This window comes from Calliphora vicina, chromosome 4 (genome assembly GCF_958450345.1).
Source record: "Calliphora vicina chromosome 4, idCalVici1.1, whole genome shotgun sequence".
NCBI classification, from domain to species: domain Eukaryota; kingdom Metazoa; phylum Arthropoda; class Insecta; order Diptera; family Calliphoridae; genus Calliphora; species Calliphora vicina.
Genome location: NC_088783.1, coordinates 112214635 through 112236671, shown reverse-complemented (window position 1 = coordinate 112236671; position 22037 = coordinate 112214635). Strand labels below are relative to the sequence as shown.

The following is a 22037-nucleotide window of genomic DNA, read 5'->3' as shown; positions in this document are numbered from 1 at the left end:
ATAGTTAAACTAAATGAGGAATGAAAATAAAGTGAAAAATATATTTTAATAGATTTTACTACTTTTTGCAAAAAGTAGTAGATTTAGTACTATTTAAAAATAGTTAAAATATTGAAAAAAATTGCATTAGTTTTGGCTTTATAAAGAAGGAAATGTCCAAAAATTACACTTTTTTTTTAAATTGCTACCTTTTGAAAATAGTAGTAGATTTAGTACTATTTAAAAATTCGAAAAATTTAACATTTTACATAGTTAAACTAAATGAGGAATAAAAAGAAATTGAAAAATATAATATTTCAATAGCTTTTACTACTTTTTGCAAAAAGTAGTAGATTTAGTACTATTTCAAAAAGTTAAAATATTGAAAAAATTGCATTATTTTTGGCTTTATAAAGAAGGAAATTTCCAAAAATTACACGTTTTTTTAAATTACTAACTTTTGAAAAAAGTAGTAGATTTAGTACTATTTAAAAATTCGGAAAATTTAACATTTCACATAGTTAAATTAAATGAGGAATAAAATGAAAAAGAAAATTATAATATTTTAATAGATTTTCTTAAATTTACCACTTTTTGCAAAAAGTAGTAGATTTAGTACTATTTAAAAAAAGTTAAAATATTGAAAAAATTGCATTATTTTTGGATTTATAAAGAAGGAAATTTCCAAAAATTGCACTTTATTTAATTTACTACCTATTGAAAATAGTAGTAGATTTAGTACTATTTTAAAAATTTAGAAAATACTACTTTTTACATAATTAAACTTAATAAAAAATAAAAACATATTGTAAAATGGTTATTTTTTAAAGCTACTACTTTTTTAAAATAGTAGTAGATTTAGTACTATTTGAAAAGTTGTTTTTTTTTTTGTAAATTTACATAATTAATAAATATCAAGCAAAATTTAAAAAAAATATGTTTTCTTTTCTATTTTACTAGGATTTTAAAATAGTAGTAGATTTAGTACTATTTAAAAATTTGAAAAAATACATTTTTTACATAGTTAAATTGAATAAATAATAAACTAAGAAACAAATTGTTATGATTTTTAAATTACTACCATTTTTAAAATTGTAGTAGATTTAGTACTATTTAAAAAGTTAATTAAATTTACTTGTTTTTTTACATTTTATTACCGTTTTTTTCTAAATCTATTTTTAAAATTAACTGTTTTATAACCCTTTATTTAATGTTGTGTGTTGTTTTTTGTTCTATAGTTAGTTCGCCTGACCAACACTTTTGTAATTGGATTAAATAAGATTTAACAGTAAAATTAAAACAAGTTAAATGAAAAACATTATTTTTTCATTTAACTCTTTTGTTGCTGCTACCAACACCAAGCCAACCTCTATTTTTTTATAAAAGAACCTGCACAATGTCACCTTCTAAAGCCATTTACTTGGGTAAATTTTACATTGAGTTCACTTGTTTTCAAAGGAAACAAATAAAAACAGAAAAAAAAACATGAGTCAGTTTAAAATAAAAAAAAAATAAAAAAAACTGACTAAGAGGTGAGGGACAGTTTCCCTAAGTCTTAGTTAACTTTATGCTGGCTAAACAATTGCCAACATTATCTCTATCCATGAGTGGCTAAGGTCAATGATACATGTGTATACAGTTTAACTGTTTTTAAAAGATTATTAAGGCTTCATTGGCTCATCTATTACCTTTTGGTGGCCAAAGAATAACCAACACCTTCATTACGTAATGCGGATAGAGAAACTAGCATAAAAAAGAAGTGAATAAATTATTGGCAGCAAACAAATTCTTTACTAATGAAATTTAAATATTCTTGATTAATGTTGTTAATATTATGCGGGTTCTTTAAACATAAATCTTTAAATTTAAATCTACTACTATTTTCAAAAAGTATTAACACAAAATTTGATTATATATTTCATTTCCCTTTCATTCCTTATTAATTTTGCTTATGAAAAAATTATAAATTTTCCAAATTTGAAAATAGTACTAAATCTACTACTATTTAAAAAAGTTTTAAATTACAAACTTCTAGAATTTTTTTTAATTTCCTTTAATATAGTAACTAAAACAATGCATTTTTGATCGATATTTTAACATTCTGAAATAGTACTAAATCTACTACTATTTTAAAAATGTATTAAATTAAGTTCAAATAAAATAAGTTGATTTTTTTTTTAAATTTCCATGTTATCTTTCTTAGAATATGCTAATTTTTTCATAATTTGAAGTTTTTAAAAATAGTACTAAATCTACTACTAATTTCAAAATGCAATAAGTTTAAAAAAAATAAATATTTTTCATTTTCTGTTCATTCCATATTAAGTTTACCTATGTAAAAAGTTGAATTTTTCAAATTTTTAAATAGTACTAAATCTACTACTAATTAAAAAAAGTTGTAAAACTTCTGGAATTTTTTTTAATTTCCTTAAATATAGTGCCTAAAATAAGGCAATTTCGTTCAATATTTTAACATTCTAAAATAGTACTAAATCTACTACTTTTTTCAAAATGTATTAAATTAAGTTTAAGTTATTTTTTTTAAACTTTCTTGTTTATCGTTATTAAAATATGCAGATTTTTTCATAATTTGAAGTTTTTAAAATAGTACTATATCTACTACTAATTTCAAAATGTTGTAAATTATAAAAAAAACTACATATTTTTCACATTCTTTTAATCCCTTATTAAGTTTGACTATGTAAAATGTTGAATCCTCCAATTTTTAAATAGTACTAAATCTACTACTAATTTTAAAAAGTAGTAAATTAGAAAAAAGGTGAAATTTTATAAACTTCCTTAATTATAGTTCATAAAATAATGAAAGTTTTTTCAATATTTGAACTTTTTGAAATAGTATTAAATCTACTACTATTTTGAAAAAGTTGTAAATTACAAAAAAAAATATAGTTTTTTGAAATATACTTTATTAGCACTCATAAATAACTGAAATTATTGCTTAAATTAAACTTTTTGAAATAGTATTAAATCTACTACTAATTTCAAAATGTGATAAATTATAAAAAATACATATTTTTAAATTTCTGTTTATTCCTTATTAAATTTAACTATGTAAAAATTTATATTTTTCAAATTTTTAAATAGTACTTAATTTAATACTATTTTTAAAAAGTAGTAAATTACAAAAAAGACGAATTTTTTTAAACTGCCTTAAATATAGTTCATAAAATAATGCAAGTTTTTTCAATATTTTAACATTTTACAATAGTACTAAATCTACTACTATTTTAAAAAGTAGTAAACTACAAAAAAGTTAAGTTTTTTTGAAATTTCTAATAAAGGAAATTTCAAAAAAACTTAACTTTTTAATAAATATCTGAAATTATTGCTTAAATTCAACTTTTTGAAATAGTATTAAATCTACTACTATTTTTAAAATGCAGTAAATTACAAAAACTTTGAATTTTTTAAAACTTCCTTAAATACTGTTTCTAAAATAATGCAAATTATTTCAATATTTTAAATTTTTAAAATAGTACTAAATCTACTACTTTTTAAAAAAGAAGTAAATTTCCAAAAAATTGTGTTTTTTTAAATGTTCTTTATTAGAGTTATTAAATATCTGAAATTATTGCTTAAATTCAACTTTTTAAAATAGTATTAAATCTACTACTATTTTTAAAATGCAGTAAATTACAAAAACATTGAATTTTTTGAAACTTCCTTAAATACTGTTTCTAAAATAATGCAAATTATTTCAATATTTTAAATTTTTAAAATAGTACTAAATCTACTACTTTTTAAAAAAGAAGTAAATTTCCAAAAAATTGTGTTTTTTTTAAATATTCTTTATTAGAGTTCTTAAATATCTGAAATTATTGCTTAAATTCAACTTTTTAAAATAGTATTAAATCTACTACTATTTTTAAAATGCAGTAAATTACAAAAACTTTGAATTTTTTGAAACTTCCTTAAATACAGTTTCTAAAACAATGCAAGTTTTTTCAATATTTTAAATTTTTGAAATAGTACTAAATCTACTACTATTTCCTAAAAATTAAATATTACCAAAAATTTAGAATTTTTTAAATTTCCTTGTTTATCGTTCTCAAATCCTGCAGATAATTGCACAATTTTAAGTTTTTAAAATAGCACTAAATCTACTACTAATTTTAAAAGGTAGTAAATTACAAAAATAATAGAATTTCTTGCAATTTATTTTAATAGTATGCTTAAAATGGTGCATATTATTGAAAACTTTTAAGTTTTAGAAATAGTACTTAATCTACTACTATTTTAGAAAAGCAGCAAATTACAAAAAAAAAAATATTTTTTTTAAATTGTCTTGTTTATAATTCCAAAATTATGGAAATTATTTCATAATATGAAATATTTTAAAAAGTACTAAATCTACTACTAATTTAAAATAGTAGTAAATCTGAAAAAAATTATATTTTTAAATTCCCTTTTCTTTAACTAAACAAAAATCTGATAAATTTTTGTTAATTTAAAAAAGTAGTAAATCTACTACTATTTTTAAAAACTATATTTTTTGTAACAAAATTTACTTTTAATTGAATTTTCATACACAGAAAACATGACTTGTTCCCCCCTTTCTTTAATATTGTTATGTTACCAAACAGGGTCTGCCTTAAATTTTTGTTTTTAACTTCTATTAGTCCCCCTATTTTTATGGTCAACTTGTTTTTTTTTTTTTTTTGTAAAATATTCCTTTTCTTATTTTATTTTTTATGGCTTAGAATTCATGTTAACAAGTTTTATTTAATTTTTGTTCGTTTTTTTGTTCATTTTCGAGAAACTAATCAGTTTGCCTTTCACGTTTCATTTGTTTAGTACGAGTTTTTTTTATAGAATGGTTGCATGTGGGCTTTCCTGTCTCTTTCGTTTACCAAATTGAAAATTCTATTAGGAATGTGTTTGATTGTATGGGTTTTGTGGGGTTTAAAACTCTAGTCGAGAGCTATTGTTATATTGTTGCATTCAATAATTAAATCCTTTTATTGCATATAGACTTCATTTATTCATTCATTCATTTACTCTTGTCAATAATAATGATATTCGTCATTCAGGTCTTATCGTTTGTGTTTCGTTTTTTTTTATTTGTTAAATCGTGACTACTTTTTTTTGAACTCAGTTCAGACAGTTTCAATACAAACGTTTTCAATTGGAAACTGTTGTTGTTTGTTTATTTTGGTTTCTTTTATAAACAATATAAAGAAAGGCTGGCTGTCAGTCAGTCGGTATAAGTCAGTTTTTAAACCCATTTAAGAAGATTCAATTAAGTGGAAAGGAAATAATTTATTTTGTAAATAAAATGGCCTTTTATTATGCTAGAAATGTTTAATTTTATTATGAAAATTATTAAAAAGTTACAAGGCTTTGAAGTTATTTTAGTTGACATTATTTCTAAAGCATTTTGTTGAACAAATCAAGTTTCGTTAAGTTTTTTTTTATTTAAACAAATATGGAAAATGTTTATGCAAAACAAAAACAGAAAAAATGTTTATAAATTCTTATAGATTAAAAAATAAAGTTTCGTTAAGTTTTAAATTCTTAAATTAAGTTGTATTTATACTTATATTTAAGATTTTTGGAGATGTGTTATGGCAAAACAGGCTTTAAAATGTTTCGAAGAAGCTTAGTGTTGAAAACAGACTTTCGTTAAGTTTTTAAAACTGTCTTTAGATTGTACTAAAGTTAATGTAATAGATTTTACGGTGTTTAGCTTCAAGAATTACGATTCAAAAAGTTTTTAAACTAACTGGTTGCAAAACTAAAGTTTCGTTAAGTTTTAAAATGTTGCATTAAGTAGAAATTAATATATTATTTAGGATTTCAAGGTGTTAAGCATTATGAATCTGATTTTAAAACATTTCCAAGATAATTAGTTTCTGAAATAAAGTTTCGTTAAGTTTCAAAAAGTATCGCTAAGTTTAAATTAAGCCTATAAATAACATTAAATGCTATGTAGTATTATAAAACTGATTTTAAAATTTTTTTCAGTTTTTTGTATCTCGAAATAAAGTTTCGTTAAGTTTCAAAACATTTCGTTAAGTGGAAATTAAGGCTATACAAAAGTTTAAATAGCATGTAGTATTATAATATCGGTTTTAAAAGTTGTCTAGGACTTTTAGTTCCCAAAAAAAAGTTTCGTTAAGTTCTAAAAGCGTTCGTTAAGTTGAAATTAATCTTCTACATAGGTTTAGATATACTGTAGTATTATAAAACTGGGTTTAAAATGTTCCTCAGAGTTTCAGTTCCAGAAATAAAGTTTCGTTAAGTTTCAAAAACGTTCGTTAAGTTGAAATTAAGATTTAAAATGAGTTTAAGCAAGGTGTAGTAATATAAACACCAATTTAAAATTTTTCCAAAATTTGTAATTCTAGAAATAAAGTTTCGTTAAGTTTCAAAAACGTTCGTTAAGTTGAAATTAAGCTTATATATGGATTTAAATAAACGATGGTATTATAAAACCGATTTTAAAATGTTCCTAAGTTTTTTAGTTCCAAAAATAAAGTTTCGTTAAGTTTTAAAAACTTTCGTTAAGTTGAAATTAAGCCTATACAAAAGTTTAAGTTACATTTAGTATCATAAATCTGGTTTTATAATTTCTGTAGGACTTTTAGTTCCCAAAAAAAAGTTTCGTTAAGTTTCTAAAACTTTCGTTAAGTTGAAATTAAGCTTATAGGTGAATTTAAACTGCATGTGGTATGCGAAAACCGTTTAGAAAATATTTCCAGCTCTCTTAGTTCCTGAAATAAAGTTTCGTTAAGTTTTAAAAACTTTCGTTAAGTTGAAAATAATTTTTTAAATAAGTTTATTTACTGTGTAGTGTGCTAAAATCGGTTTTAAAATCTTTTTAAGTTTTTCAGTTTCCGAAAAAAGTTTCGTTAAGTTTAAAAAGCTTTCGTTAAGTTAAAATTAAGTTTGTAGATAAGTTTAAACTGAATGTGGTAAGCGAAAACTGGTTTTAAAATTTTTCCAAGTTTTTTAGTTCCATAAATAAAGTTTCGTTAAGTTTCAAAAACTTTCGTTAAGTTGAAATTAAGCCTATATATAAGTTTAGATTGAGTGTAGTTTTTAAACCTCCAATTAGCAGGTTTCTAAGTTTTTCTGGTTCCTAAATAAAGTTTCGTTAAGTTTTAAAAACTTTCGTTAAGTTGAAAATAAGCTTATAAACAAGTTTAGATACTGTGTAGTGTGCTAAAATCGGTTTTAAAATGTTTCTAAGCTTATCAGATCCTGAAATAAAGTTTCGTTAAGTTTCAAAAACTTTCGTTAAATTGAAATTAAGCTTATATATAGGTTCAAAGTAGTGGTAATATTGTAAAACCGGTTTTGAAATATTACTGACAGTTTTAGTTTCTGAAATAAAGTTTCGTTAAGTTTCAAAAACTTTCGTTAAGTTGAAAATATTTGTATATATGAGTTTCAATTGACTTTAGCTTATTAAATCTGCTTTTAAATTGAAATTTAATTATAAATCAATATTCTCTTTGTTAATTTATCTCTCTTACAACTCCCATAAATTTTTGGCCAGATTTCAGTTATTTAGCTTTATAACTTTTCGGCCAAAAAAATTATTCAAAATGATTCATAATGAAAAACATGCGTTTTTTTCCCGGGCCAATTTTTTTAACAAGCCAAAACTAATGACATTTTTCCCACTAAAAACTGTATAAAAGATTTATGAACTTTCGAGTGTTAATGACGTTTTTTTCACCCAAAAAACCTTAAAATTCTTTTTGTAGGTGAGATTAAAAATGCATGGGGCCAGCATCAGCAGAAAACGCATGTTTATAAAACCATGTTTGAATCGACAAAAAAAAAATATACAATTTCAAATGAAATTTAATGGATTTTTTTTTACCTCAACATCACATCACATGGAAGAACAATCATCATCATTACAAGGAATGTGTAACAAAAGGTTTTTCAGCATTTTTTTTGTAGAAAAAAAAACAAATAAGAGATGGATGCTTCATGTTTTTGTTAAGCTGCTGATGCTGAGTTACTGCTTCTGCTGTGCATGCTGGTGATATATATTTTCAGGTCTCTGCTGCTTGGTTTTAGTGTAATAATGCTTTTTTAAAGGTAAAGTGAGTAAAACCCGTGGCATCATTAATCTTTGGCTTGTTTAAAATAAAAATAAAATTAAAAAAATCTGACATTTCCAAGATCTTATTGGTATTTGTTGGTAAAAAACCATGAATAAGACAAAGCTTAAGCAATAAATGCATTTTCAGCATAATTTTAAATATTTTAAGGTGATAAATAAAACAGAATTTAATACAGTTTTTCAAAATAAATTTGAATTAATGAATTTCTTAAACTCTCTTGACTAGAGAGTTTAAAATTTTTTGGAAATCGCTTGATATTAGCCAAAGTTTTGAAGCAAAATTCAACCTCAACCTCAGTTTAGTAATATTGCGAAGTTTTAGGAAATTTCCTTATTTTCAATTCACTTTTTTCTATAGTTTGTTACCCTCTTTTAAGCTAATATTTATACCCATGAAATTCTTATAGTCTCTAGATATATAATCCAAAATTTCTTTAAAATCGGTTAAGTTTAACCAAAGTTATGTAGTAAAATCCTTGAATACCTCACAAAATAATGGAAAATAGTCTTAACAGTATTATTTAAGCAGTAATAAGAGATGCCTGTTAATTGCTCTCATTAAATCTTAACATTAATCACGGAAAAAGAGCTAATTACTCAGCTAATCAATATTGTTTTAGCTGTAATAAGAGATGCTTCTTTATATCTCTCATTACAGCTTAACATGACTCATTTGAAAACTGTACTTAAAGAGCCAACAAGATTACTCATCTTTTTGTTACCCCATCTTAGAAGAGTAATTAAGCTAAGAGCAGCATAGGAGGCAGCAGGTAACAGTATTAATGAAATAATAAAAATCGTATAATTTTTTATATTTTTTAAGCCGCTTAGTCTCTAAATCCCCTTAGCAGTTAAACAATATTAATATTTTTAAATAATTAAAATAAATTTCTAGAATCTGTTTACTAATTCTTTAAAACCATTAAATGATTAATACGAAAAGAGAGGTTTCTCTCTCTTTAACCATAAACTGCATTCTCCAGCTCTTAATGATGCTGTTTTTGCTGTAAAAGCAGCCATCATTATCTTTGGTTATAAATTTCCAATACATTTTGTTTTCCTTTAAAGCAAAATATTCCCCCAAAAAAGAGTTAAAAAGAACGTCCACCATAATAAATGTATTTTTTGGTTGTAAAAAAACCAAAGGTTTTACACAGAGAAAAGCAATAAAATAAATTAATGGGAAAATGTTTATTTCGTGTGAAAATTAATGAATAATTACTTTAAAAAATGCAATAAAAAAGGAAATATTAAGAAACATGGAACATTTTCTTGTGAGGCTTAAGCTTAAGAAAATAAATTTTTCGTTAAGTTTTTAAAAAGTTTGTTAAATTAAAATAAAGTTAATGTTTAGATTTTAAAACATTCATACAAAACTAAAATGTATATGAAAATAATTAGTTATCTATATTTAAAGCCTTCATGAATATACAAAACACTATTTTATTAGACTTTAAGTTTTCGTAAAACTGTTTCGTTAAGTTTTCAAAACATTTGTTAAATATATTTTAAGTCAATTTTTGGAATTAGAATTATGTTGGGGTAAAAAATCAGGTTTTAAAATTTTTCTTATGTTTTTGGTTTCAAAAATAATGTTTCGTTAAGTTTTCAAAACATCCGTGAAGTTGAAATTCAGGCTATTTTTGCAAGTAAATATAAGTATTATGTTAAATCAGGTTTTCAAATGTTTCTAAGTAGCTTAGTTCCGGAAATAAAGTTTCGTTAAGTTTTAGAAACTTTCGTTAAGTTCAAATTAAGCCAATAAATAGGATTAAATGGAGTCTAGTATAATAAAACTAGTTTTAAAATGTTTCTAAAATGCTTAGTTCCAGATATAAAGTTTCGTTAAGTTTTAAAAAATTTCGTTAAGTTGAAATTAAGCTTATAAATAAGTTTATATGTTTCTTGGTATGATAAAACCAGTTTAAAAACTTTTCTATTTTTTTAGTTCCGGAAATAAAGTTTCGTTAAGTTTCAAAAAGTTTCGTTAAGTTGAAATTAAGACCATATATAAGATTAAATTATGTGTAGTGTGATAAACTAGGTATTCAAATATTTCTTAGTTGCTTGGTTCTGGCAATAAAGTTTCGTTAAGTTTTCAAATATTTCTTTAAATGGAATTCAAGTCCAGACGTAAGTTTAGATAGTGTGTGGTATGCTAAAGCAAGTTTAAAAACGTGGGTAAGTTACTTTGTTTTCGAAATAAAGTTTCGTTAAGTTTTAAAAAAAATTCGTTTAGCTGAAAGGAAGCCACTATCTGAGTTTAAATGAAGTACATTATGGTAAAAAAGGATTTAACATGTTAATTAAATGTTTAATTTTGGAAATAAAATTTCGTTAAGTTTTCTAAACAATCGTTAAGTTGAAATTTTTGCACTAAGCTGAGTTTAATATTTATTTATGTTTGTCAAATCTCTTAATTTGGTCCCTAATCTAAATTTTGTCCAAGCTTTAGCTTGTTTAATATTCCTCTCTTTTAATATTTTTAGATGGCCGCCAATATTTGCACTATTGAAGCCAAACTGTGCTTAATATTGCTCCCTCTTTACACGTTTAGAGTTGGCCCCAATCTTTGCACTATACCAGACAAGCTGTGCTTAATTTTCCTCTTTGTTTACATCTTTTTGATTTGGTCCCCAATCTAAGTACTATACCCGCCAAGCTGTGCTTAATTTGTCTCTCTGTTTACATATTGCGTGAGATGGTACCCAATCTTTGTACTATACCCGCCAAGCTGTGCTTAATTTGTCTCTCTGTTTACATATTGCGTGAGATGGTCCCCAATCTTTGTACTATACCAGCCAAGCTGTGCTTAATTTTTCTCTCTGTTTACATTTTGCTTGAGATGGTTCCCAATCTTTGTACTATACCAGCCAAGCTGTGCTTAATTTTTCTCTCTGTTTACATATGTTTGAGATGGACCCCAATCTATGTACTATACCTTAATTCTTAATTCTTCTCTCTTTTTATAAATTGTACATGAAAATTAGTTAAATATTTAGAAATGGTAAATAACTCCAGAAAAAATAAAAATTTACACATTCCTGCATTTGAATTATAGTTTATTATGGTCATAAATTATAACTTAAAAAATTAGAATTAGTGTAAAAGGCCACCCACCCTCATTTTTCCAACTTTCTTAGAAATCATTAAGAAAAACCCATTTGTTCTGGTTTGTTGAAATTTTGTTTATAAACATTAATATTTTGTTAATGTTAATAATAGAAAACATGTTGTTTTAATTAACTGCAACATAAACTTGCCACCTTAAGCCAAAGGAATTAAAATATTTTGGAAATTTTATGGTTTATCTTTTTTAATAAAATGTTGTTTAGATTATCTCAGGAAATATTTAAGATTATTTAAAAATTACATAAATATTTTGGGGTTTTTCTCTTTTTTTTATTAGATAAAGAGGGGGAGGGAGAGTGTTGGATAGTTAAACACAGCTGTGTTGTTTACCATAGTACTTATTTGAAAACATATTTGAATATTGTTTTCATTGTTGTAATCTCAATTTGTATTTAATGTTTTCAATACATGTTTACATAAAATGTCAATTAAAGCTTGTCATTTCTTTTTTTTTTGTTTTTAAAGAGGGGGGAAGGGTATAGAAAAATAAAAAAAAGATGATTTACAATGCAGTTTTTTAAGGGTGGTTTGACATAAGCTAAAGTACTTTAACCTCAATAGGGCCAGGGTGAAGTGATGAATTTTTATCACCCAAATTGTTAACATAGATATGTGTTGGGCATATAATTGCTTTAACATGGAAATTTGTTACAAAGAAATGTCAAAATATTTTTTTAAAGTCTAAATTATGTTGAAATGTGCAATAAATCTTTTAAAACTTCATTAAATTTAGTTTTTCAGTTTATATTACTTCTAAGGCTTTACACATTTAAGCAATTTTTTTCTTTTATTTCAAAATTTTCATACGATTTTTCTAAATATTTGGGTTTATGAAGAAAGTATACAAAATTATGTGGAAAATTTGTTGAATTAAGCCTTGAAACTGTTTTGTAATTACTCTAACACATTATTTCTGCTTGAAATAAGCTAAATTCAAAATTTTAAATTTTGAGGTTAGGTTGAAAATAATCTTAATACTTCGTTATTTTCAATAAATATGTGCTGGAATACCTTATGTTTTAAAATAAGTTTTATATAGTTATATGTTTCATAAAGTAAAAATATTTTTTTTCAATTTTAAGGTTAGGTTGACAAATTTCGCCATTCTAAGAAAATTTACATAAAACTGATTAATTTATAAATTAAAACATTTATATAGTTTAATTTTTTATGATTATATGAAAATAAAACTTTTCATTTTAAGGTTATGTTGAAATATGTTGATATTTTAAAGAAAATTTACTATAAATTGATTCAATTTAACAATTAAAACATGTATATAGTTTAATTTTGCTGGTTTTAAAGCGGAAATAGTAGAAAATAAAAATTTTAATTTTGAGGTTATGTTGAAAAATTTTGTTATTCTTAGGGATATTTACTGAAAACTGGTTAGTTTGGAAATTAAAACATTTATATAGTTTAACTAACTAGGATTAAAGTAGAAAAAGGTGAAAATAAAAATTTTCAATTTGAGGATATGTTGAAAAATGTTGCCATTTTAAAGAAATTTGACTTCAAATTGTTTAATTTGACAATTAAATGATGTATATAGTTTATTTTGTTATTTTTAGAGTGGAAATAGTTAAAAATAAAAACTTTTATTTTGAGGTTAGGTTGAAAAAAATCCTTAATTTTCAAGTATTTAGAGTTGGATTTAATTAATAAATGTTTGGAAACACTTTAAAAGTTTGTTATACTATCGCTTTATTTTTTTCTGCCAAAATATCAGTTAAAATTGTATTGCTAACACAGCAATAACTGCTGTGGCCATAAATCAAAAAGTAGTCACCACTTTCCAAAATATTTTTCAATTTACTTAAAAGCTGAAACTAAAAATTGCCAGTTCAATTGCCATAAAATAAAATCCAGCAAACAATAATTTAAAACCTTAAAATGTTTCACCAAAAACAAATGACATCATTGTTAAGCAGCCTCTAAAAAGAAAATATGGGGGGGAATGGTTTTCCCAAATACAAAACAAAATTAAAACAATTTCAAATTGTAAATTTCCTCTTTGAAAAAGATGACTTCATTATAGATCCACAAACAAAAAGGGTGTTTGTTGTTAAAACATTAAATTTCCCCCTTCCCTTTACAGGAAAAATTCACATAAATTTAATAACCATAAATTGATTTATGTCTCTAACTATAAACATTAAGATCATTGCTTTCTTTTAGTAAATATAAAACATAACAAATTCATCCCTTTTTCTCTGCTTTAGCAATGATAATAAAGACAAAAAGTTTTATTTTATAGATAAATATTTGTCACTTTATTTGCAAAAACTCTGCTGGCTCGAGGAAGCTGTACGGAAATGTGATGATAAAATATTTGGTTTATGGGCAAAACATTAAATAGTTTTTGTGGAATTCAAATTTTTACTAAAAGCCTGCTGTTTACATTAAATTCAATTTGATGGAAGAAAAAAAGAAAACATTAAATTGTTATAGATAGCTGAAAAAGGGATGAATGAACAAAATAGGCAAATTTTTTCGGTATAAAATGGGAATTTGAAACCAAAATGTCCTCAATCTAAGTACTATAGCAGCCAAGCTGTGCTTAATTTTTCTCTATGTTTACATGTTTTTGTGATGGTCCCCAATCTATGTACTATACCAGCCAAGCTGTGCTTAATTTGTCTCTATGTTTAAATATTGCTTGAGATGGTCCCCAATCGTTGTACTATACCAGCCAAGCTGTGCTTAATTTATCTCTCTATTTACATGTTTTTGAGTTGGTCCCCAATCTTTGTACTATACCAGTCAAGCTGTGCTTAATTTGTCTCTCTGTTTACATATTGCTTGCGATGGTCCCCCATCTTTGTACTATACCAGCCAAGCTGTGCTTAATTTCTCTCTCTGTTTACATTCGTATGAAATGGTTCCCAATCTATGTACTATACCAGCCTAGCTTTGCTTAATTTAAATGACAGTTGGGAAAATCTTTAGCAGAGTTGCATTTTTAAGGAAATCGTTGTTATTTAACAAACTTTTAATAATATTTTGTTTAATTTATTGTTAAATTGTATTGAAATGTATATTTTTGAGATTTTAAAATAGTAAAGATTCATGGAAACATTTGTTTATATAAACAGTCATGATTTTGAAAAAGATTTGACTGTAAAAAGTGTAATGAAGTAAATTTCTTTAAATTGTAAGTGAATGATAGTTGGTTATCCCTATTAAATCTAATTTTAATGATTCTATAAACAACATACAAAAATACCTTGCACAAATTCTATTTTTTTTACAAAGTAAAACTATGTTAAATAAAGTATAAAGCCAGAAAAAAAATACTCTGGCTCGTAATGTAATGAATTTCCTTTTTGATTTTGTAATTGAAAGTAATGCTGCTGGTTTCCATGACTGACTGACTAACTGAATGAATGAATGACTGGCTGTATGTTTTATTTACTTGTAGACTTTGTTTCCAACGTTTCTATGTCATCATCTTCCTATCAGTTGTAATGATAATCATGGGAACCATCAAACATTTTCCCAACCATACATAGCTCTACATACCTGAACGTAGTAAATAGTAGTATGTATTAAAAATGCCTAAGGTAAGCAATTTCTATTTCATGATACATTTTCCTGTTTCCATAAAAGAGATTTTCATTTCTTTTGAACTGAATATAGACTCTGACAAACAACAAAAAAAAAGTGACCGTATTTCCGTTTTGTCTTTAAGCAACACAATAACTTTGTTAAATTTTTTTCTTAGTTTTTTATAATGAACTTTAATTGCAACATAAACTCGAGTTAACCATTCATTAAGGCCCTGCTAGACAGTTTAAATGAGTCAGCAAGGTTTAGCTTACCACCTAAATTATCTCTAAATTTAATTACCTTTATTTTTAAAAGCTGAAAATTCAATTTAAAACTACCTTCTAAAAATATATTTTATGAAAGTTATCTATTCGTTTAAATTCTTTTTTATGATTCTTGTCTACTTTAGCAAGAACCTACACTTAACATACATTTTGAAAATCCACTAATTCCTAAAATTAAGCTAGTACATAAAATAATTTCTGTTTGGAGTAAGTAGCACTAGTAACCTGTTTTTTTGAGGTTAAACATGAAAATTAATTGCTCAACATTCTATGTAGTACATACGTCTAAAACAAAAGGCGGCTTAAAAAAGAAAATCCAAAAACAAATCAACATAAAAACGCCTCTTAACTTTACAACAACACACAATTTTGTATGGCTTATTAAATTTTGAAAAATTATAGTCATAAATTTTGCTCAAAAATAATAATTTTGTGTTGGAAATGAAAAAAAAAACCGATAAAATCTAGCTTACGTCGGTTAAAGCAAACAAAAATAGAATGCTTTAGTTTTATTTAATGTTAGGCTAATTTTGAACATAAATTACACATAAACCTAGTTTGAAATAAAAAAAAATAAATAAAAAAATTTAACAACCAAAAGCATTAAATATCCAATCAAGCCAAATTTGGAAAGTATGAAATTTTGAAAACTTTGCATAAAAAATAATGAATTTTCTACCTTAAATACATTATTTATTAAAGTAAACAAAATTGTTTGTAAAATTTTTTTTAAAATATGACATTGGTTAAAAAAAGCGTTGCCACTCTTTTCCAATTATTTTTAAAAATTAGAATTTTTACAGAATTGTGTAGCAAAAATTCATTGATTACTCCAATTCTTATAATATTTTCTAAATTTTGCTTTAAAATATCAAATTTGGTTATGAAGCGTTGCCACCTTTTTCTCCAATGTTGCTATTTATTGAAATTTTTAAATAATTTTAAACGCATATACATTATTTGTTAAATTATTTCTTTAAAATATAAAATTTTTTTATAAAGTGTTGCCACCCATTTCTAAAATTCTTAAAATATTAAAATTTTTAGAGAATTGTGTTTAGAAACTTCATTGATTGCCCAAATTCTTGCAATTTTTTATAAATTTTGCTTAGAAATATTATATTTGGTGTATGAAGTTGCCACCTTTTGGCTAACATTTTTTATTGTTCTCAAATTTAAGGGAAAAGTTATATTTTAAGTTAAATCTTGTATAGTTTAGGTAAGAAAAGTAGTAATCGTTATGAAATTTAAAATGGAGTTGAACTTTTGAAAATAGAGTTGCCACCTTTTTTGATTAGTTTTGGTTATTTTACGAATTCAACATTAAAATTCTGTTAGTTGCTATAATTTTAGGTAAATATTATCATAATGAATGATAATTGCTGCTAAAACTTATAAATTAAGTTATGGAGATGCCACCTTTTTGATTACTTTTGGTTATTTTACAAATTAAACATTAAAATTCTGATAGTTTCGTAATTTTAGGTAAATATTATTATAAAAAATGATATTTGGTGTTAAAATTTATAAATTAGTTTATCGAGTTGCCACCTTTTTTGAAAATTTTGTTTAATATTGTCTTATTATTGAAAAATCTTGATTAAAACTTGCTAAAAATAACAAAAATATCTTATTGCAAGTTTAAGAATGTTGATTTTCTAGTCAATTTTAAGTTTTAATCTATGGGGTTGCCACTTTTTTATTAAAATTTGTATGGTTGTCAAATTAAAGGACAAAGTTACTAATTTTAAATTAAATGTTTAAATTAATGAACGTTTTTTGGTGCTAAAATTCATAACTTTGTTTATGGAGTTGCCACCTTTTCCACAAATTTTGTTTAATATTTACTTTTTATTGAAAAAACTTGTTATAAATAACTAAAATATTTAATTGCAATTTAAGAATATTGATTTTATAGTAAATTTTAAATTTCGAGTTGCCACCTTTTGGTATAAATGTTGTTTAATTTTATCTTATTATTGAAAAAACTTGATAAAAATAACTTAAATATCTTCTTCCAGGTTTAAGAATGTTAATTTTATGGCAAATTTTAAATTTTGATTTTTGGAGTTGCCACTAAAATTTTAATATTTCTCAAATTTAAGCTAAAATGTATTAATTTTAAATTAAATGTAGTAAATTTGAAGTAAAAAAAGTTGTAATTCTTAAAATTTTAAGTTTTTGTAAATGGAGTTGCCACCTTTTTGAAGCACTTTTGGTTATTTTTGGCTTTTGATGGCAAAAATCTAACTGTTTTTAATATTTAAGTGAACTAATTAAATTATGAAGGTTTTCTGGTGCTAAATTTTATTTTGTGTGTCTTGGGGTTGCCACCTTTCTAATAAATTTTATTTATTTCTCTCTTTTTATAGACAAATTTTGTAGGGTTTGAGTTATTTAAAGCTAATGTTTTGTTAAATAATGTATGTTTGTAAAAATTTTGAAGATTTGAATCATAACGTTGCCACCTTTTTGAATTTTTCAAATTTTTTTTTGTTTTAAGAAAATTAGTTTGATAATGATTTCATTTCATTAAATTTTTTTAAGAGTTTATCTTTTCTTAAGGTTGAACAGTGAGCAAAATATTGGTGTTTATGAGTTATTTACTTTTTAACTGGGAAATTATGAAATAAAGATAATTTTTTAAGTATAATCTTATCTTTAGAAGAAAAATATAATAAAGTTTTATTTAAATAAATGATATATTCTTGTCAAAATTTCAGGGATTATGTTGAAAGAAACTTTATGTTAGCCTTTAGCTTAATTTAATTAGTTAATAAATATTTGTTTAAGTTTAAAGATAATTTTAATATGTACTTGAAACTGTAATATACATAGAAACTAAGATATTAAGAAATATGGAATATTTTCAAGTTGCCTAATGTTTAGACAAGTTTTTAATTTTTATTATTTAAATATGGAAATTGTCAGCTGATGTTATTTAGAATAAATAAATTCATAAAAACTAAAGAGTCTTAAGCAAATATTTCTCATTATAAAACATGTAGTTGTCATTCTCTTTTAAAAAGGTTGCAGTTTTAGTTAAGACACAAACCCTAGTACATATTAGTATTTTTAGGTTAATTGTTTATTTTTCTTTGTTTTTACTTACCTATTAATAAAATATTTAAAAATAATACTGCTGCTATGGCGGTCGCCAATGGTTTAATATTTATTTTGCCTATAGGCCCCATTTTTGTTGTTATTTTTATAGTTGCTGCTTTCGGATTGAACTGTGCGTTGTGCTAGTCTTTTGCTAGATTGATGTTTGTTAGTTTTATTTTAGAAATTTTTATTCTCTTTTTGTTTTTTGCAATAAAACACAATATTTTTATTTAGATTTTTTGTTGTTATTTTTAAAACAAATTGATGTTATTTAGACTATAGTATTTAGATTCTTTTTTTTATTTATAAAAAAAACATTAATTTTTAACACGAATTTTTATATTGTAGAGCAGTTTCTCGATTTAATGAAATTGTTTGTGTTTTGTATTCATAGGTATATAAAAACAATAATTATTGAGGTTTTTTATCGGTTAAAAAAGTTTGAAAGCAAAATACACTAAAAGACACGTAATTTATTTAATAATGGCCATTTGTAGAAGCTGAAAAGATATAGAAATAAATAAAGAAAATTATTAGATATTTGCAAAGTTATTAATATTATTAATTGCTATTTTGGGAAAAAAAATAAATTGTTTCTTGAAATATTTAATTTTTTAAAAAGTACTTTTTTGGTACTTTTTTAAAAAATAAATTTTTGTACGAAATTTTTCATTTTCCTTGTCTAAGGATTAAAAAATTTAAATTATTTCAATTATAAAAAAGGTACCAAAAAAGTACCAAATTGAAAAAAGTACTTAACATTATTTTTAATAAAAATTATAACGGATTTTAGGAGAAAATTATTTATTTTAATCCATTTTTGTTAAATGTTGAATTTTTTAAAAAGTACTTTTTTGGTACTTTTTTAAAAATCAATTTTTTATATCAAATTTTTAATTATGCAATTTCTTAGGGCTACAAAAAATATTTTTTATAGTTTTAAAAAAGGTACCAAAAAAGTACCAAATTGAAAAAAAGGTACTAAATGTCAAAAATTGTACAAAAAATCCGGAAAATAATAAAAATATTTCAAAAACTTTATTTATAACTATTTTTAGGGAAAATTTACTAAAAAGTTATGAACATTTGAAAAAGTACTTTTTTGGTACTATTTGGAAAAAAAAGCTTTAAAAGCGCTTAATAGCAGGAATAGGTCAGAATTTGGTGCAATGACAAACAATTGTTTGTAATTTTTTGAAGAAATGTATTTCTTATCTATTTCAGGGAAATTTACTATAAAAAAAGAAAATTTTCAAATTTGTATTTTTTTTTGAAAATGTCTTTAAAAGTACTAAGAATGAAAAAAGTTAGTACCTTTTTTGGCACCAAAAATTGTACAAAAAATCCGATCAATAATAAACATTTTTTATGGAAAATTCCCTATAAATTTAGGAATATTTGAAAAAGTACTTTTTTGGTACTATTTGGAAACAAGCTTTAAAAGGGCTACATATCAGGAAATAGGCCAGAATTTGCTGCAATGACATAAAAATAGCTTGTTAGTTTTGAAGAAATTTGTTTCCAAATGATTTAAGGAGATTTAGAAAAATGTCAAATTAGTACTTTTTTTGGTACTTTTTTTTGAAAATGTCTTTAAAAACGCTCAAAGATCAGCAAATGGCTAGAATTTGGTGCATAGACATACAAATTATCTGTAAGTTTTTGAAGAAATTTATTTCTAAGTGATTTTAGGGAAATTTACTATAAAAAAGTAAAATTTCAAATTAGTACCTTTTTGGTACTTTTTTCAAAAAGTCTTAAAAAGTGTTATAAATGCAAAAAGAACACTATTATTTGCTATTTTTAATAGAAATAAATTTATTCTCTATTAAAATGGAATTTAAAAAAAGTACCAATTTTCTAATTCTTTTAATATGTTGGCCTTTTTCCAAAAAAAAATATTGTAGAATTCATTAGAATTTTTAATTTTATTACGTTTTACTTCTGAAAATAAGTAATTTTCATGAAAAAAGTACATTTTTAAAAAAGTACTTTTTTGGTACTTTTTTCAAAAAATCGATTTTTGAAAAGAATTTCCAAATTTAAGCGTTTTACAATTGAAAAATTTATTTTTTTATAAAATAAGCAAAGTTTTCAAAAAGTACTTTTTGGTACTTTTTGAAAAATCTCGATTTTTGAAAACTATTTTCAATTCTAAATAGTTTACAGTTAAAAAAATTAACTTTGTAGCATTTTAAAAAAAGTACCAAAAAGGTACAAATTTTGTATTTCTTTACATTTTGATATAAATTTGTTAATTTAAGTTTTTTTTAATTTTTTTTGTTAAACTCCAGCCTTTATTATTGTTTTTCTCAAAACTGTTGCAATGTTTCACTTGATTAACCACAACTAAATGTTTAAAATCAAGCCTAACTTCAACGTTTTTTTATTTTCAAATCTGTAAAAATTAAATAATCAATTTTCACAATAAAATTAATTAAAAATTCCTTGAAAGTACATTCACCAACCTCTACAACATTCCTAGTTTTTTTTTTTACTTTATGTTTCCTAACATTAAACCGGGACAGACACAAGGACGGACGGACATACATACTAAATACTTAAACCACGTCGCCGCTAACGCTGTCGCCTCTTCGAAGTCAGAGCTAAATAAATGCCACTGGAGTTTTCCTCAAATGCCTGATTATATACAGGTGCTGATGGTGTTGGTTGGTTGGCTGGTACTGGCATGGTGGCGGTAACGGAAATCATATGGTGGTTATTGAGGTAAAAGTGTAAGAAGCATCTAAAGAAAACACGTTTGTGGAATGCTTAATGATGCAGCGCGCATAAAAGAATCCCCCCTCTCTCTCTCTGTTACTTACTCTTTCCTTTGTGACAATGACGACAACAACAACTTCAGAATGCAACAAACGAAATAATGCATGAATGTTTTGAAATGTAGCGTATTATGCTGGCAAACAAAAGGATATTCTTCATACTTTACAGGTGTTCGGATGTATGTTGTATGCGTGTGTTAAGTAGTGGCACGTCGTGATGTTGTTGGTGTGGTGTCGCATTGAAAATGTGTGAAAATTATGCCTTCGGAATGCTTAAATTCTTATTAACAAAAGACCCTAAGCATATTTTCTGAGGAAAAAAAAAAGACATCATAAAAACGATCATTATCTTTTAGCATAATAATGATTGGGTTTAATGAATATTTATGTTTAATGTTGTAACATTTTTACGTGTTGTCATTTAAATTATGTTTAATGTAAACAAGGAATTGTATACTAAAAGGAGATATTGGAAAAAAAGAACAAATATTTTGTAATAAATTTTAGTTTTTTTGTTACGGAAATAAACAGTTATAGCTTTTATATCATAAATTATTTAAAAAAAATAAAATTTCAAAAAAGTACTTTTTTGGTACTTTTTTAAAAACCAGTTTTTGAATTAAATTTTAAGTTGTTTTTCTGCAATTTGGATTTCTAAACAAAAATTTATATTTTTTACAAAAGTACTTTTTTGGTACTTTTTTAAAAAATTTTAATTTTAACACTTTTTGTTATAATATTGTATGGAAAATGATTTAATTGATAAAAAATCTTTAAATATTACTGTTTTTAATGAATTTCTATTAAAAAAAACTAAAATTTTGAAAAAGTACTTTTTTGGTACTTTTTTTAAAAATGGATTTTTGAGTTAAATTTTAACTTGTTTTTGTAAAACTTTGATTTCTAAGCAAAATATACATTTTTAAAAAATGTACTTTTTTGGTACTTTTTTTAAAAATTTAATTTAATTTTAACACTTTTTGTTATAATATTGTATGGAAAATGATTTAATTGATAAAAAATCTTTAAATAATACCGATTTTAATGAATTTATATTAAAAATACTAAAATTTCCAAAAAGTACTTTTTTGGTACTTTTTTTAAAAA

At 23.9% G+C, this 22037-nt stretch overlaps 1 protein-coding gene across 4 annotated transcripts in view; it reads right to left on the bottom strand.

Annotated features, from left to right (window-relative positions):
• Fas2 (fasciclin 2) overlaps positions 1 to 22037 on the bottom strand; it is a 158961-nt gene that overhangs the window by 129616 nt on the left and 7308 nt on the right. For all 4 annotated transcript variants that reach the window (XM_065510335.1, XM_065510336.1, XM_065510338.1 and 1 more), the window contains exon 2: positions 18158 to 18650. In XM_065510335.1, coding sequence (XP_065366407.1) covers positions 18158 to 18239 — 82 coding nt within the window. In that variant the 5' untranslated portion in view covers positions 18240 to 18650. The remainder of the gene's footprint in view (positions 1 to 18157; positions 18651 to 22037) is intronic.